The following is a 16976-nucleotide window of genomic DNA, read 5'->3' as shown; positions in this document are numbered from 1 at the left end:
GTGTGGGAAATTATGATGATGTTCAACGAGATGGGAATGCGTGGGAACATGGATTTCTTCTCCTCTGGGCCTCTTGCGGAAGTGGATCTTTGTCCTGCACGACAAGCTGGAACCGAGTCTTTTGTGGAGGATGACTTTACCGAGGAAGAGATCGATGTGGATGAACTGGAGAGGAGGGTGTGGAGGGACAAACTCCGCCTTAAATGTCTCAAGGAGCAGAGCAAGAGTAAGGAAGGAGTTGATTCCGCCAAGCAGAGGCAGTCGCAAGAGCTAGCGAGGAGGAAGAAGATGTCAAGGGCCCAAGACGGGATCTTGAAGTATATGCTGAAGATGATGGAAGTGTGTAAAGCTCAAGGTTTTGTTTACGGGATCATCCCCGAGAATGGAAAACCCGTGACAGGTGCCTCTGATAACCTTCGGGAATGGTGGAAGGATAAGGTGAGGTTTGATCGGAATGGTCCAGCTGCTATAGCAAAGTACCAAGCCGAGAATAATATCCCTGGGAGTAATGAGGTTAAGAATCCAATTGGGCCAACACCGCACACACTGCAAGAACTTCAAGATACGACTCTGGGGTCTCTCTTATCGGCTTTGATGCAACACTGTGACCCTCCACAGAGGCGGTTTCCATTGGAGAAGGGAGTTCCTCCGCCATGGTGGCCTTCGGGGAAGGAGGAGTGGTGGGCTCAACTTGGTTTGCCAAAGGATCAAGGCCCTCCACCGTACAAGAAACCTCATGATTTGAAGAAGGCATGGAAAGTCGGTGTCTTGACTGCTGTTATCAAGCATATGTTTCCAGACATTGCTAAAATCCGGAAGCTCGTGAGGCAATCCAAATGTTTGCAGGATAAGATGACAGCCAAAGAGAGTGCTACTTGGCTGGCCATCATTAACCAAGAAGAGTCCCTGGCACAAGAGCTTTATCCCGAGTCCTGTCCTCCTATTTCTTCATCTGGAGGAAGTGGGTTGCTTTTCGGCAATGAATGTAGTGAGTATGATGTTGAAGGTGTTGACAAGGAGCCCAATTACGACATGGAAGAGCACAAACCAGAGAATGTGATCAATCCTCCAGACTTCGGGATGGCTAATATGCATATGGTCCAACAGCATTTCTCGGTTAAGGAAGAACTCATCACCGCTAACATGGAGTTCGTGGGAAAGAGGAGATCAGATGGTGATCTAAACACAGTGATGAACCCTAGAATCTTCACTTGTCAAAGTCCTCAGTGTCCCCACAGCGCAATCAATCTAGGATTTCAAGACAGGGGCACAAGGGACAACCACCAACTGGTGTGTCCATACCGAGACAGTTGTTTAGCATATGGAGCATCTAAGTTTCAGGTCGGGGAAGTAAAGCCTGCAGTTGCACTACAACCCTGTACTCAGTCAAGGCCAGTGGCCATGCCCATGAACTCGGCAGCTCAACCCATTGATCTAACAGGCCTCGGGGTGCCAGAAGACGGGCAGAAGATGATCACTGAGCTCATGGACATGTATGACAGAAACGTCCAGAACAACCAAGCTTCTTCAATGGTGGAAAATGAAAGCATGATGCTTCAGCCAAAAGCCCAGAATCATCAAGAACAGAACCAGTTCGGAAACAGAGATGGAAACATGGTCGAAGGAAGTTTCTTTGAAGACCTGAACTTCCCAAACAGCTGCAACAACAACAACAGCAGCAGTCAAATGTATATGCAAGGAAACAGCGAGTTCAAGTTCATGTCCTCCCCATTCGCTGCCACCCAGAACAGTGACGACAACAACGGCAGCAGCAACAGCCCATTGGAGTTTGTGTTCGATTCTACACCGTTCGATCTGGCATCATTTGACGACAGGAACGATATGCAAGCAGTAGGGATGGAGGGAATGCCGCCGAAGCGGCAAGAGCGAGATGTGTCGATATGGTTCTGAAGCAAGTCATATGTAACATTATCAATTATGTAATGTGTTCGGTAGCGACTCGTAAATCTGTGCTAGTGTTGTCGGCAAGTGAATCTCTCCACTTGACCTGTGGAATCTTTAGTTACTGTTTCCAGAATGTTACCCGACTTTGTAAAATGTTGTTGGGGATCTACATTTAGGTGTTTTGCAATAAATGATTGGTTGAATGGTCGCAGATATCCGCCATCTCGAACTGTAATAGATCAAATATAATCTATACTGATAAAAACTTTAAATAAATATTATGATAAATAGTATTTTCATAATACATTTGTATATTCGATGTCAGTGATTTAAGATTTTCATCCTGCTCGAATCCGATTTCAGTCTCTAAATATTCGATTTTTTTTTTAACCAACAATAACAATGATAATCCATTTCCTTGTTTGCATATCAATCAAAAGCAAATGACAGATTTCTATGGATAATTAAGGTATTGAATGGAAAGAGTTTTAATAGTTTTTGGATTTCAAAAAGTGAAAAAACCGATAATCAAATTTCTTTTAATTTGGTTTTTCTAAAAAACCGAAAATCTACTCTATAAAAGAAATCAACTAAGAATCAAAAGTCATATTTTTTTTAGATTCACAAACTTATAACATCCAAAAATCAAAAACTAAAAACTAAAAACTAAAATCAAAAATCCAAAATAAAAAACAATATCATTCACCCTAAAAAGTAAATTATTAATAGCCATTAGCCAATGCCGCTAAATGGTAATAAAAAATTCCCTATTTTATTTATGGGCCCTGACGGACCTCGTAAGGAGGGTCCACAATCAGATATAACGTTAGCCCAACGAATGCCGCTCCACCCGATTTATCAACCCGACCCGGTTTGACCCGGCTCCTTTGTCGTCACACAGAAGTTGGGCGAGAAAGCTCTCCCTTCCATGTCTCTGGCTTAAGACCAAAGAAAACCTCACTCCGATCGTTCGTGCTGTAAGAACACGAAGAAGAAGAAGCGAAAGGGAGATCAACGAGATGAGCAGCATTGGAACAGGGTACGATCTCTCCGTCACGACCTTCTCCCCCGATGGCCGTGTCTTCCAGATCGAGTACGCCGCCAAAGCCGTCGACAACAGTGGGTCAGTTCCCAAATCCACTTCTTCCTCATCGCTTTTCGTACTCTCCCTTATCGTTTTCGTTTAGATCAGATTCGGCTGTTGAAGTGTTGAGTGAATGGCGTATGGAGTCCTCGTCGCTTCTGGGGTTGCTTTTTATTGTTCATGCGGTGAAGTTCATGGCAGATTTTTTTGTTTGTTTGTTTGTTTTGCAGAACTGTTGTTGGGATCAAGTGCAAGGACGGAATTGTCATGGTATGTTCTTGTTCCCTTCCTTTCATTTTGTCTCAGTTGTTCCTTGGGATTCTCGAGTTGGGATTTAGGGTACAAATGTGACCTTGAGCTTGTGAATTAGTTTATTTTATTCGGACTTGGATTCGCGCTAGTACTGATTGTTTTGCATGTGGGTTTTCGTGATATAGCTTTGATATTCACTATAGATGTATTCTGTTAGTTTCTAATCAATGTCTTCATTTTCCATAATCTGAAGCAAATTTGTGTTCTGTTTTCTTAACTTCTGATGGCCCATCTCTCGATCTCCATCTTGATCATTTTCCGGTTTATGCTCAATAAGCTTTCTCTCCAATTAGGCATGAGAGTGGAGAGTGGTAGTATTAAGACTTGATATAGAAATTGTCTTACCAAAATGTTAGTTTTTTAACTTAAGGGTGTGGAGAAGCTTATCGCATCAAAGATGATGCTACCGGGTTCCAACCGGAGAATCCATTCGTGTCATCGTCATGCGGGCATGGTATGCTCTTTTCCTTTTCCCTATTCTTAATCCTGGAGAATTATTACTATGATGCCGCATGATCGTTGTTCCGGTTATATATCTGTTATGTTCCGTGTTCTATTGTCTCACTGTGTGGCTTATACCAGGCTGTTGCTGGATTAGCAGCTGATGGAAGGCAAATTGTCACACGGGCTAAATCTGAGGCAATGAATTATGAGAGGTTGTAATGAAAATATTGTTACACTTGAATTTGCATTTCTTCATAGTTATTTAGTCTGCATCAGCTTGATTTTGTGAGCTTCTTTTGCTGGCTAATTGGCATCATTTAATTTAAAATATTTGAAAGACTGTTCTAGTGCTATAACTTTTCACTTTGAGAATTTTCTACTTAGAAGGAGAAAAATTGTTTCACCACTTTGGCAGCATAAAATTCGCAATGCTGAGCCTGAGTCATTATTTATCCATCTGTGCTTTAGCATGTCTGGATATAATAAATGGTTTACTGATTGTTGAAAACCCCACTTTCTTTGTTCATAACAATTTAGTGTCTATGGCGAAGCCATACCTGTGAAGGAACTTTCTGAACGAGTTGCAAGTTACGTACATTTGTGCACCCTATATTGGTGGCTCAGGTATGAACAATTTTGTGGCTTTTCTATCACCGCAACATTTTCTTTTTCCCTTGCATGAATGATATATTGAATGGTTTTGTACTTGAAGGCCCTTTGGCTGTGGGGTTATTCTCGGAGGTTATGATAGAGACGGACCACAATTGTACATGATTGAGCCGTCAGGCATCTCACATGTAAGTTCATCTCCGAGCAGCATTTCAAATGAGATGTGTATAAATATTAGCTTAGGGACGTTGTGCTCAATGTTCCTGTTTGGATCTTTTCTCTTGCAGAGATATTTCGGTGCGGCAATCGGGAAGGGAAAGCAGGCTGCTAAAACGTAAGCTGTTTTCCCATCCCTACACTTTAACCTTTTTTTCATGATGTTACGGTATTATGTAGGGACACACATGGACTGGATATGTGTTGTTTCCAGGATATTCGTAATGCAATCTACTCCACAAGTGTTTAGAAATTTGTTAAAAAAATATGGTGAGTTAAAAGCATCTGTTCCATTTCATACAAGACAAAATATCCTCGGTTGAAAAGGGGCAGTTGGTGCTCGGGTGATGGATGGTATCATGGTAGTTTGTCGTTCGATTTCTGTGGCTTACTATGTAGAAGCTTAGCTTAAACTTATTTAGATATCATTGCCTGTAACTGGCTTTGAAGAGTGAGGTTTGGTCTTCTTGAATAATAGATGATGTCTTGGATATCAGAACTCTGACATAGCCATTCGTGTTCCAGTACCATATTGAAAAATGTCTGAAACTTCATATCCATATTAAGGACGTGAGGCATCCTGAATACTCCAAGTTCTGTGTTTGAATCAGTTTAATTTGGTTTTTGGAGATCTTTTCCCACCATACCATTCTATGGATTATGCAACTAAGCATGTACATCATACAGTTGTATAATGATTATTTAAAAAGCTAAGATTTCAACTTTGGTCTAATTTTTCACGTGGGCCAATGGTTTTCTTCTGCAGGGAAATAGAGAAATTAAAACTTTCTGAGATGACTTGCCGAGAGGGAGTTATTGAGGTGGCCAAGATGTGAGTATTGCCCCGCCTCACATTTATTCATTTCAGTACTCGTCTCCTGATTTTGTTTTTCATATTATGAAAAGATTCTGACGCCGTTGGGCAACCCTTTCTTCCTGCATCTTGTGCTATTTGCTCCATGTTCATGTATAGCAAGATCTAAACTTCACATTCATATGCAGAATCTACAAGCTACATGATGAAGCCAAGGACAAAGCCTTTGAATTGGAGATGAGCTGGATCTGTGATGAGTCGAAAAGAGATCATCAGAAGGTATTATCTTTTTTTTTTCCTTCTGTAAATCTCTTCAGGCTATGGTAATTAGATGAATTAATATGAACATAAATGGTCGAAATTCGGATCAGCTAGTTTATAGCAACCAACCTTTGGTACCTGATATATCTTGATGTTTCAAAACTGTCCATTGGAAAACATCACTAAGTAGACCAGAGTAGACCACTGTGAAGAAATCTTTGGTGCCCTATACCCTTTGATGTCTAAACCTGTCAATTGGAAACAGCATATAGATATTTGGGGTATCAGGATATGCCTTAGGTTTATTAGAGCAAGAACCTCGGTTTCCTTTTTGACAAGGCTTGTTCTAAAAATGAATCAACACATTGAGAATATTGATATCAAAGGGTTATATTTTCTTTTCGTTGATATCCACACCGAGCTTCTAGTCTTGAAGGTCTACACCCGGTATAAGGTGACACTTGATCTCTCTCGGTATTCATCGGGTTTTACCTTGTCTTTCGTCAGGTTCCTGATGATCTCCTAGAGGAAGCCAAGACTGCAGCAAAGACTGCACTTGAAGAGATGGACGCTGACTAAAATTGAGGTTATGTTTGATTAGTTAAAAAAATGTTTTATTTTTTAAACTTTGATTGTCTCTCTCGGGTGATGGATGTTGTCATAGATAATTGTTGAACTGTGTCTTAAGCTTTGTGGACCATCATCCTCTTGTTATGCCCTCCCTTTCTGGTTGTGTGGCAAAATAACCTCTTTTAAAGAATGATTGCTTCTTTTTCTTCAAAGGGTTTTGAAATGATAAAGATTTCACTTACGTTATTGTTAGGTTTGAATCCCCAATTTCCCTGCTAAATTGTCATATTCTCTGTTCAAACCCCTTTAGGAGTTATGCCTTTTCTTTACCTCCGAGATCAATTTATGCACACAGTAAAACATGAAGATGACCGTAATTGGTATTTGCAAAGCATTGGAGAACGAATTCATGCCACACGAAATATATTTAAGCGACGATTTTATGGGTTTAAGATGGAAGAAAACGAGTCAATGTTTCTGCAGATTGAAGTACCAAAAGAAGATAAGATAATGCATCTCTACACTCTCCAAAGATACCCTTGAATGTGTTGTTTTGGAAGAAATCATGTCAAGAATCTATTTAAAAACAAAACTGGAGTTCAAAGTAAAAAGTGAACACAGGTCTCATGGTAAAAGTCAAGCCTGAAAATAATTTGACAACACTATATTTTAATAATAGGATATAAACATGAAATAAATTTCCGTTATTTTTTTTTTAAATTTTAATATGTAAGAATTGTTTTACCTACTTTCAGTCCTTTGCAATTTATAATCTAATAATGAAAATATCTTTAAAAAAATCCGAGTTCGTACACTCGATTCTCATCAAAGGCAAACAATTTCTTAACCAAAAGGGAAGTAAAATTCGTGTGTTAGCCCACAAAACAAAACCACCTGACGTCATTGTATTTACTTTTGCAGTAAATGCAACTCGAAAAAGACCAATCAAAGACTACGAATGGTTTAGATTTCAACTGTACTTTCTTCTCAAGCAATGTTCAGACACACCTCAATTGGTGTGTCTGCACTCGAAGTTAGGGTTCTAGCTTCACAAGACTTGTCCTACAGGGTACTTTCAAACTCCACTCTGGCTTTAGAATCTGCAAAAGTAATGATAGAAAACCCCACTGGTTTAGGGGAATTAAAACCAGTTAAATCGGTTCAAGTAAATAAGGGTATTTTGAAAATTTACAATAAAGTATAAATAACCCTGATTTTCTTCTTCTTTTTTCAGACTCTCAATAGAATTCCTTCCGGGTTCTTAGAAGTAGAATTCCAATCTCCATCACCTTTGGAACCCGAAGGGTCTTGCAAAGGAGACGGTCCTGTAACAAAGACATATGCAAGGAACTCATCTCCTTGACTTGCTTGCTTTGAATATATTTTCCTTGTAGAACTTGAGCTCCTTGATGCTTCCTCTTATATCATCCATGGCTCTGTGTTTGTTTTCCTTTGCTGGTTTCATCCTTCGATCTAAGCTCAAAGCAACAAATACACGCAGCGATGAATTGTGGGCATTTGTCCACATACGTAAAATGTATACAAAGAAAAGGAAAGGCCTTTGATGTTTAGAAGAAGTGTTTAATGTATAAGTTTTACCTTGTGGGTACCAACGTTTGCATAAAGCTTTGACGCTACTGACATCGACGAGTACATGAGGGAAAAGGGCAGCTAAATCTGGCATGTATTTCTGTGAAAAAGAAGGCCAGTAAGGATTCCAAGATGCACTGAAGAACAGAGGTTCAGGGTCTGGTTAGTAAGTTACCTTCAAGAATTGGAAATCCACATAAACCGAGTTTCCGGCTAAAAGTGGAGTCTCTGAACCTCCTACATGCTTCTTTACGAATTCGATGACCTGCAAAAAGCCAAGGAAGAGGAATGTTCTGAATGACGAGAAAAAATGTGGTATGATGCAGATCTCACTCACCAGAAAAGTTATTGTTAGAATAGATACAGAAATGAAGGAGTGGTATTTGATTAAAATTTGGAGCTCTGTTGAAAGCTCTGATGCTGAAATGGTTCACAGTCTAGAACATATGGTAATTGTAGATGGACTCATTGAAGCAAAATACATTATGGCATTAGATCTTACAACATGTGTGAATGTCATTCTAGTTATTGCACAGTAGAGACGATTTTAAAAATTTTTCCTTTTAATTTTCGTGCCAAATTATCTACGTCAAACCTATATGACATGAAACATAAGACAACACGAGTCTAATTGAACCAGGAAACAATCAGGGTGTAAATACTGTTATTACACAATAGAGTAAATGTTCACAATTTTCCTCTTTAAATTTCTGTGTCAACTGTATGTGGCATGAAAATTAAGGCAATATGATTCTACTTCATCTAGGAGGAACAGCGAAAATGCCTGAAAATATATAAAAGATTCTGTAAGCTATCAATCAGAATACCTGCTTTTCAGCCTCCATTTCGCTTATTGTACTCTGAAGCACTTCCTCTGTCAACCCTACAGGAAAACCATCATGAGACCACATTAAACAAGCATGAGATCCTGTTAGAACATCCAGTATGAAAATTACGTTGAGACCATATTATTCTGGTTGGCGAACTTACCACTAGCACCGTGATGTGTTTGACACCACTCACCCATCCTATCTAGACAGCATTTGGTTTGATGTATTACCAAATCTGGACCCTAACAGAAGAGGAGCTCTTTTAGTGCATAACAAAGATGCATCCCACGAGAATTCCAGACAGAGAAGATATAAGATGCGCAGACATTTTAAAGATAAAGGTCAACTGAGCCGATGACTCGATTGAGAGTGAGCTAGAGATAGAGATGGAGCTCCCACAACTTTCAAATAGACAAAATTACAAAATTATCAATTAAAATACAACGTAAGACAGTTTATTTGATGTCATTTACTAATGTTCCTTCAGGAAAAGGTTATTCTCAATTCAAGTGTGGAACATGAATAGGAAAAACAAAACACTAGATTGTTAGTTCCTTTAAGAAAATGCTATTCGTTTGGTCTGAATATTTTCATTACTAAGACACTATCTGACAGGGTAACATGTAAAAAATTTAACTTCCTTTTTGGCATGAAAAAACACAGGAAATGAGTGTAAAAACATCAAAAACAGAACAATGACAATAAAGAATGTTTATAAAGCATGAATAGATAAATAATAGTACCTCCACTGATTTGGTTAATTTTCCATCAGTAACGATACAAGCGATCTCCAATATCCTGTCGGCTTCAATATTTAGACCTAGACAGCAATATACACAAAAGAATTAAGAAAACTCATGGTTAGCCAACAAGAAGCTGAATGGATATACAGTTTTATTGCAAACCATTACAAGGGCAGCTGCAAAAACCAGAAACCAAATAGATTTCTTTCTTAAAACATTCAGGGTTACCTTCAAGAAGGAAATGTCATATCTGAATCAAAAGAAAGAAAGAAAAAAAGAGAAAGGAGTTGTAATATTGTTTGCTCATATGCACTTAAAAAGATAATAGATAAGAGAGAACTCGTAAAGGAAATGGCTATAAAACAAACGAGATGACAAATTCTATGGGTACCATCAAAGAGTTTGAAGAATCCATACTCAGGTGCTACAAGCATCTTACATGCTATTTAGCGGAAGATGAAGCAAGATACAAAGAGCAGATATAGACCAAGCACACGAGTCCGCAGGGAATTAGGATTCTAATCAGAATAAAAGAGAAAAACTAGGTCCTGATTTAATCCAATCTAACATTTAACACACAATATATTTAAAAAAATAAACACCAACCAAGATCATCGTGGCTCATCATGAACAACATACCAGTCATTTCCAAGTCAATCCAGACAAGCGGTTGCTTGAATTCTCCAAGCTCAAGCGGACCGTTAACTTTCGCTCCTTGGTTTCCTGTTCAAGAAGAGTTCACGTAAACAACAAAGCAGCAACAAAGGGGACCGCAATTATTCATCTCGGCAGAGCACATAAAATCTAAAAGTCAGACGGGTTTGCAACTTATGTTTCAAGCTCCTAAATCAACAGAAACCGAACCTAATCCTCGGCAACTGTTTTGACAGAATCTAACAAAGAAAGCGGAAAATCCAAGCCTTCTCACAGTGAGACGTAAACCAGGTTCTCCAAATCAATTATTATTCAGTCCACATGCACGACACATCAATGGATCCCTACACTTTTAGCTAGTTTTCGACAGCAAATAATGATGAATCCTACAAATTTCCCCCAAGATTATTCGGGGAAGAACATCAAAACACACAACTTTTTAATCAGAATTCAGAAGGCAAACACAAACGATGAATGTGTTTCTCCTACATTCGAATCTATACTAGAAAACTAACAATGACAAAATCAAAATACCCAGAACGGATTTATATCTACGAAAACAAGAAGCAGACAAAAAGTAATCAACACGCTGTTCTTGCGACGAAACAAAACCCTAGAAGTTGAACAGACAGTGATGGAGAAGACATCGAACTCAACTTGCAAATCAGACAGGTAAAGAGAAAAGTGCGGCTTAAGAACACAGTATAACCAGGCAAGGATGAAGACGATGATGAAGCAGTGGTGGCCGGAGATGACGGGGTCGCCGGAGCCGGCGTCTGACCATCTTCGTCGGCCAAGGCAAGAAGGGAAAAGGCGTTGGAGAGACGGTCCATTTAATTTTCTGGTAACAATTTGTAAAACAAAAAAACAAAAATAATTGTTCTATTCTGCCGATGAATCATATGTTACATAATTAAAATTTCAAAGATCATATAACTAAAGCCTCCATCCGACCCAACTACACCTGTAATTTTATAATGGTTATTTGAGATTTTGATTTATTTTCCTTTAATTATTTATTTTTTAAAAAAATTATATAGTCCTGTTTATATAAGATTTATCATAATTTGTTTTTATAAAACTTTATTAAAATTCTTTAAAAATAGTTTTTATATAAAATTAGAGTTTTGTGTATCTTTTTAATTATAGTTCATTATATATGACTTTTTACACTAAGATTTTCATAATTCATTTACAAAAGTATTTGTATACAAAAAGGTTATCTTTTATATAATTTTTTATGTGTGAGATATCTCTTCTCTTTAAGTATTTATATAGAATATAATAAGATAGTTTTATTTTCAATCAAATTTTAATACATAAAATTCATAGTTTTTTATACAACTTTATTTTCATAGGAGCGAGTTCGTCTACTATTTACAAAAAATGATATCTTTAGGGTAGGAATAGATAAAGATGTTTTTGTGTATTCTAAATTATTAAATTTTTAATAATGAAATTTAAATCGTAGTATAAATATTTTAAAAACAACAAAAAATATTTTTTAGCACCCAACTAATAAGGGTTAAATAATCTACTATTTCGCTCTCGATAAATACTACTTAGCAAACTTTTCTCTCTTTTTTTGGGACAGAAAATTTGTTATTTGGATTTTAATAATTGATAAATAAATCTCTAGCAAAATATAAAAACCAAATGCATAACATATGTTGAAAAAAGATAAATGATCCAAATATGCCAAATTAATTTTGACGAGAGGATTATTTTTAGGAAAAATGAATAAATTAATAAATAAATTGAGTTAAAAGGAAGAAAACTATGATGAAATAAATTTATCTAATTTGGATTAATCTTTCTAATATAGTTGGCGTTTGATTATTACTAATATGCTACGGTTTTTCTTTCTTTGAAATTATTAATTATTTGTTTTACTAATATGCTTAGATTTATCTATTTCATTAAACTAAATTTTTAAAGGATTTCATATTATATTTTGTGACCATTATTTTTATTTATTTTGAAAGCTTCAAGATTTACGATCTTTTGTTTTATATTGAAATATATTTATTATATGTTTGGAATCTCATTGTTCTATCTCATTAAACCGTCGTAATAAGTTCGAATTGCCAAATGTACATATATAAATGAGCGAACCCAAAATTCCATCTCCGTTTTCGTGCTTTTCGTTGTTTGGATGCCAAGAAAATTTTTTCTCAGGGTGCGGGAAAGTGAACACTCTGATTCAGTGGAGCACGTTTTCGCTGCTTTTCAGCGGAAATCTGAGAGATATATACGCACATATATAGAGAGATAGAGAGGGGGAGAATTCACAATGGGTTGTTTACATCTCCACGTTTCTCTCTACTAGATTCGCTCTCTGATCGCCGCGGCTATCCTTATGTGATTCGATTAGGGTAGATCTTCCTGGAAAATCCAAATTTTCTTTCTTTATTTTCTTTTTTATCCTCGATTTTTGAAGAATTTCATCTCCAACTTGAACGGATCGTTCCTATTTTCTAGCTGATTTCTCTCTCTCCCTCTCTCTCTCGTTTGATCTCTAAATGCAATTCATCTCCGGTTTCTCTGTTTAAATCGTGACCATTTTTCTTCATCGATTGTTATTAGGGTTGCGGGAAAAAACAAATTCCATTACCAGTCCTTTTTTGGTTTGCTTTTTTTCTTTCTCCAGCTTCTCCTGTTTTCAGTTTACTTTCTAATTTGGTATCCTCTTCGAATTTCGAGTGAATTTCCGAAGCAGCCACTAGGGTTTTCATCTCGAATCCCCGCGATCGGCGTTTTCTGAAGCTTCTGACATAATCGAAGCTGTAAGGAGTTTAACATTGTAGTTTCAGATTCTGTTCTTGCCACCATCGTTGAGATTCAGCGAACAATACTGAGTTTTTTTTTCGGCTGATTTGGTGATGGTTGGTGCTCGATTCATTGAGGTATGACTATTCCTCTTACGAGTTTCAGAAATTTTGTTGGGAACTGAACATAATTGTTTAATTGCATTTACTCGCTCATGAATATAGTTGCCTTGACGATCATGAACTGGTGAAAATTTTCACGGAGTCTGAGAGATATGCCGCATTTGCTTGAATCTACTCTGCACTTTTTTCTTCCTCATACTTATCTTTGTGATTTCGAATTTCATATCATAAGATTTATAGAGCTTTCATCAATTTTAGGAGCAAACTTGGAAATTCTTAGAAGAACAACAATTAGCTTGTAAACGCGATCGTTTTTATACAGCTTCATAATTACCCTGAAATAGCTTGGATTTATGGTACAATAGCGGGATTTTTAAGCAAAGGCTATTTCGATTTTGTTGTTAAAGTATGATTTTTTTTTACTTGGCTGTTGCATAGCTCTCCTTCATCTTCTGTTTTCTTCAAGAGTGAATCAGATCGACAGCATGAGTCCATTTTTTTTTTTTTTGTATTAGGCTTGGTAAGTCGCTCCGTGGATGCTCTTCCTCTTCATCGTGGAATTTAGATAATTGAATCTTGGCGTTACCCTCTTAATATTGGTACCACAAAGAGGACTTTTCCCAGAAAATTTGATTTCCTACCATATTTAAAAAAACCGTCAGGGGGCTGCTAGAATGATAACTAACATTCACACAGGATGCCTAAAGGTCGCCGTGATTCTGGATCAGGCGAAGACAGCGGCGGTAGTAGTAGCAGGGGACAAGGAAATTACTTGAAGAAAGGACCTTGGACAACGGATGAAGACGCGATTCTGTTAGAATATGTACAAGAACACGGTGAAGGAAACTGGAATGCTGTTCAAAAGCACTCTGGACTTTCTCGGTGCGGGAAAAGCTGCCGCCTCCGTTGGGTAAATCATCTGAGGCCAGATTTGAGGAAGGGCGCTTTTACCCATGAAGAAGAGCGGCGAGTCATTGAACTCCATGCTCTTATGGGTAATAAGTGGGCTCGCATGGCAGCAGAGGTATGTAAAGAGCTATTTTCTTCTGTACATTTTTCCTGAGAATTTATTTGAGCATCATGATATTATTCATGTTCTGCTCATATGTTTCGTGTTTTGGTTAGATAGTGTAAGTCAATACAGCATATGATTAGGGCGTGTTCCTCCTTTCTGTTGGTATCTTTCAGTTGCCTGGGCGAACGGACAATGAAATAAAAAATTTCTGGAACACAAGACTCAAAAGACTGCAGCGAGCTGGCTTACCGATTTACCCCGACGAAGTTCGCCAACAAGTGTTGACTGCAGCTCAAAATGGTCAAAACGTTGATGCATTGGCTAGTGACGATGCTCAAGGCCAAGATCTGGTGAGGTCAGACGGTAGCATGGATATCCCGGAAATAACATTCAACAAATTAGGGCTCAATTCAAATTTAGTATCATACCCGTCAGTGCCTCCTAGCACCAGAATGATAGAAGGTAACATTGTTGATTCATTCGGCTTGATACCACCCACATCCATGCCGACATCCATGCCGACATGCCACTGGGAACCAGAAACTCTCTTTACTGGAATGGATGGTTATGTCACCAATGAACCCGAGTTCAATTTCTATAACTGTCCTTACGATAGGATGGGAGGGGATGATCCCTTCAGGATGAACCTCTCCTCCTACCCGTATTTTCAGAGCACCCTGGAACAGTCGTCCCAGTTTAACGTTCTACCCGATAGCCATCTGCCTGGCTGTTCTTCTTCTTCTTCCGCTCCCTTCGCAGACGGGGGCAAGGAGTTGGAGCTCCCTTCCATCCAATATGTTGACAACACTCAAAACGCTTGCATCTGGGAAGACAACACTTCTGACCTGATGCCACCTCTTGAGTCAGTCGACACTTTGATCCAATCCCCTCTTACGGATCATCACACTCTGTCGGATTGCCCGCCTTCGCAGAACAACGGCCTGTTAGAGTCAGTTCTCTATCAATCTCAGATGTTGAGTGGCTCCATGAAAGCCGTGGATTCATCGGGGATGAGAGAGGTGAAAGATACCGACTCAGTCTCGGTCTCCCCCTTTCTTCAGTCTTCTTCGTCAATCATCAGTCAGTTTACTCCCATCAGTGCAAGCTCATCAGGTAAAACTCTCACACTCTATCTAGTTTACTATGATTACCGTCCAGTAAAAACTTTCCGCTACTTCTGTCGAAATGACGAAACCCAACTTCTTTTCCATGTTCATCTCGAATTCTATGAGCTCTGAAACGTTCAAAACATTGTAAATACAGGCCAATATCCGCTCTTTCTCTATCCGCAGGATGCAACTCATGGCTCGAGCGGAGCGGGGGGACTAAGCCTCAGCAAGAATCAAACAAGAGGCACAAATCCTTTCATGGAGACATGATAGGTAAACTTCTGGGCGAGGACAAGTACGGCTGCTGAACAGAAGACAGAGACTCGTCCCCATTTTTTGTTTCAGTCACCTTCTTTCTTTCGTGGAGACGTTCTCTTTTTCAGAATCTTTGCGGTTTCTGGGTACGTGAGTTTTGAGTAGAGTATGTGAACCGTATACATATAGGTAAAATAAACGCTACAAAAATAAAAAATAAAAACAAAAATTCAGCAATTCTTTTGTGCGTCATCTGAAGTAGGTTTCACAAGCTTTTATACATACACACACACACACACACATTAAACACATATCATAATTGAATGTACAAGTTAATCTACAATTAAATAACGTAATTGAATTCATATCAAGTTATGTACTGTTTGAATTTTTGTTTTTTCCGTTTGTTTGATCAAATCCTAACCAAAGTATGATCCTTCCTCCCGCATCCATAGCATATTCGATCATGAAAGATTAACGTTGTGTACTCCTAAAATCCTAACCTAAGAAAACTTTCTAAGAAATTGATGGGGTTATTTTGGTAATTTTTAGTTTTCGTCAGACATGTGATTACGTGTGGATATTATGAGTCATGTCATGAAATTGGGGGAACAAAGTGCGGAAAAACATTTATGTTGTAACACATCTATTTTCGTCAACCAATTTGATTTTATACTCGAAAAGTCTATTGTAAAAGTAATCTTTATTATTCAGAGTTTGATAGAAAAGTTTCGAAATATAAAAAAAAAATGCGCATAGTATTTTTATCGGCTTTGAAAATGTTTGTGATCAAGCTCCAATAGATGGTTTTGTAGTGGATTCTAAAACGTAGAAAAATATCAGTGAAATACATATAAAAATTGATGAACATTAATATTCAAACAGTCAAAGATATACACACGATATTTTTCTCATCTCGATAGCGTTGTACTAAATCTTATATCTCCTTATAGATGGATGGGTTCACTAGATATATTTACACAAAAATGATTTATGCTCTTGAGCGTGAGTTACCAATTCCGTGAAGAAACATTTGGGTTGTAGAAATGTGATTCCAATATGATTATGATTTTAGAATTGGGTATATTTTGTGTCCCTATTATTTACTAATTTACATGTAAAAACACTCTTGCACATATATATATTACTAGTGTTCTTATTATACGTAGAAAACATATCATATACGCATAACTAGTCCCGTTATATTCGGATTCGGTTAATTCGGTTATAGAAAAACTATAACCATCCGGTTTTTATATAAACTTCGATTCGGTTCGGTTCGGTTATTTTTCAGTTCGGTTTCGGTAAAAAGTTTATTTTTTCGAAAAAATTGTCGGTTTTTCGGTTACTTTTTTATTCGATTCGGTTCAGTTTGATTTCGATTTTTTTGGGCTTAAGAAAATTATAACCATTCGGTTTTGATGTCGGATTCGGTTCGAGTACAGTTATATTTTATTCGGTTCAGTTCGACTCGATTATTTGGTTAATAACCGAAATGGTCACCCCATGCATAATTATACGATTTCCCTCCATGCAAAAAAAAACCAAAAAAGAAAAAAGTCCAATTGATACCGGTCGAACCGGACCGATTTTAAATATCCGTATACCGACCAGAGAATATCCCACCTCAATTTTCTAGGGTTTTGTTTTTCGTCGCTATATATTTTCTTCTTC

At 37.8% G+C, this 16976-nt stretch overlaps 4 protein-coding genes across 8 annotated transcripts in view; 3 read left to right on the top strand and 1 right to left on the bottom strand.

Moving 5' to 3' along the window:
* LOC104816962 (protein ETHYLENE INSENSITIVE 3-like) overlaps window positions 1-2120 on the top strand; it is a 3630-nt gene extending 1510 nt beyond the window's left edge. For both annotated transcript variants that reach the window (XM_010546010.2, XM_010546009.2), the window contains exon 3: window positions 1-2120. In XM_010546010.2, the coding sequence (XP_010544312.1) occupies window positions 13-1911 (1899 nt within the window). In that variant the 5' untranslated portion in view covers window positions 1-12 and the 3' untranslated portion in view covers window positions 1912-2120.
* Window positions 2121-2826: 706 nt separating this feature from the next.
* Window positions 2827-6421, top strand: LOC104816960 (proteasome subunit alpha type-3). The gene is made up of 10 exons (XM_010546008.1): window positions 2827-3028; window positions 3220-3259; window positions 3672-3755; window positions 3884-3957; window positions 4283-4369; window positions 4458-4542; window positions 4642-4688; window positions 5337-5402; window positions 5573-5663; window positions 6153-6421. Exons 1-10 carry the CDS (start codon window positions 2925-2927, stop codon window positions 6222-6224), a joined length of 750 nt encoding a protein of 249 aa, XP_010544310.1. The 5' UTR covers window positions 2827-2924; the 3' UTR covers window positions 6225-6421.
* A 744-nt stretch (window positions 6422-7165) lies between these two features.
* Window positions 7166-10920, bottom strand: LOC104816959 (oligoribonuclease-like). Its single transcript, XM_010546007.1, has 8 exons — window positions 10742-10920; window positions 10018-10101; window positions 9379-9455; window positions 8796-8877; window positions 8633-8688; window positions 7981-8070; window positions 7815-7905; window positions 7166-7688 (listed from the first exon to the last, which is right to left on the bottom strand). Exons 1-8 carry the CDS (start codon window positions 10863-10865, stop codon window positions 7567-7569), a joined length of 726 nt encoding a protein of 241 aa, XP_010544309.1. The 5' UTR covers window positions 10866-10920; the 3' UTR covers window positions 7166-7566.
* Window positions 10921-12159: 1239 nt separating this feature from the next.
* Window positions 12160-15558, top strand: LOC104816958 (transcription factor MYB104-like). Of its 4 annotated transcripts, none has more exons than XM_010546003.2 (5): window positions 12160-12938; window positions 13439-13443; window positions 13620-13947; window positions 14112-15051; window positions 15231-15558. In XM_010546003.2, exons 1-5 carry the CDS (start codon window positions 12915-12917, stop codon window positions 15353-15355), a joined length of 1422 nt encoding a protein of 473 aa, XP_010544305.1. In that variant the 5' UTR covers window positions 12160-12914; the 3' UTR covers window positions 15356-15558. The 4 variants fall into 4 exon arrangements, with proteins under 4 accessions (XP_010544305.1, XP_010544306.1, XP_010544307.1 ...); XM_010546004.2 differs by having other exon boundaries at window positions 15202-15558; XM_010546005.2 differs by having other exon boundaries at window positions 13439-13522.
* Window positions 15559-16976: the final 1418 nt, after the last annotated feature.

Source organism: Tarenaya hassleriana, unplaced genomic scaffold (genome assembly GCF_000463585.1).
Source record: "Tarenaya hassleriana unplaced genomic scaffold, ASM46358v1 Cleome26, whole genome shotgun sequence".
Lineage (NCBI taxonomy): Eukaryota > Viridiplantae > Streptophyta > Magnoliopsida > Brassicales > Cleomaceae > Tarenaya > Tarenaya hassleriana.
Note: the sequence above shows the minus strand (reverse complement) of the source record. Positions and strands in the feature narration are given on the sequence as shown.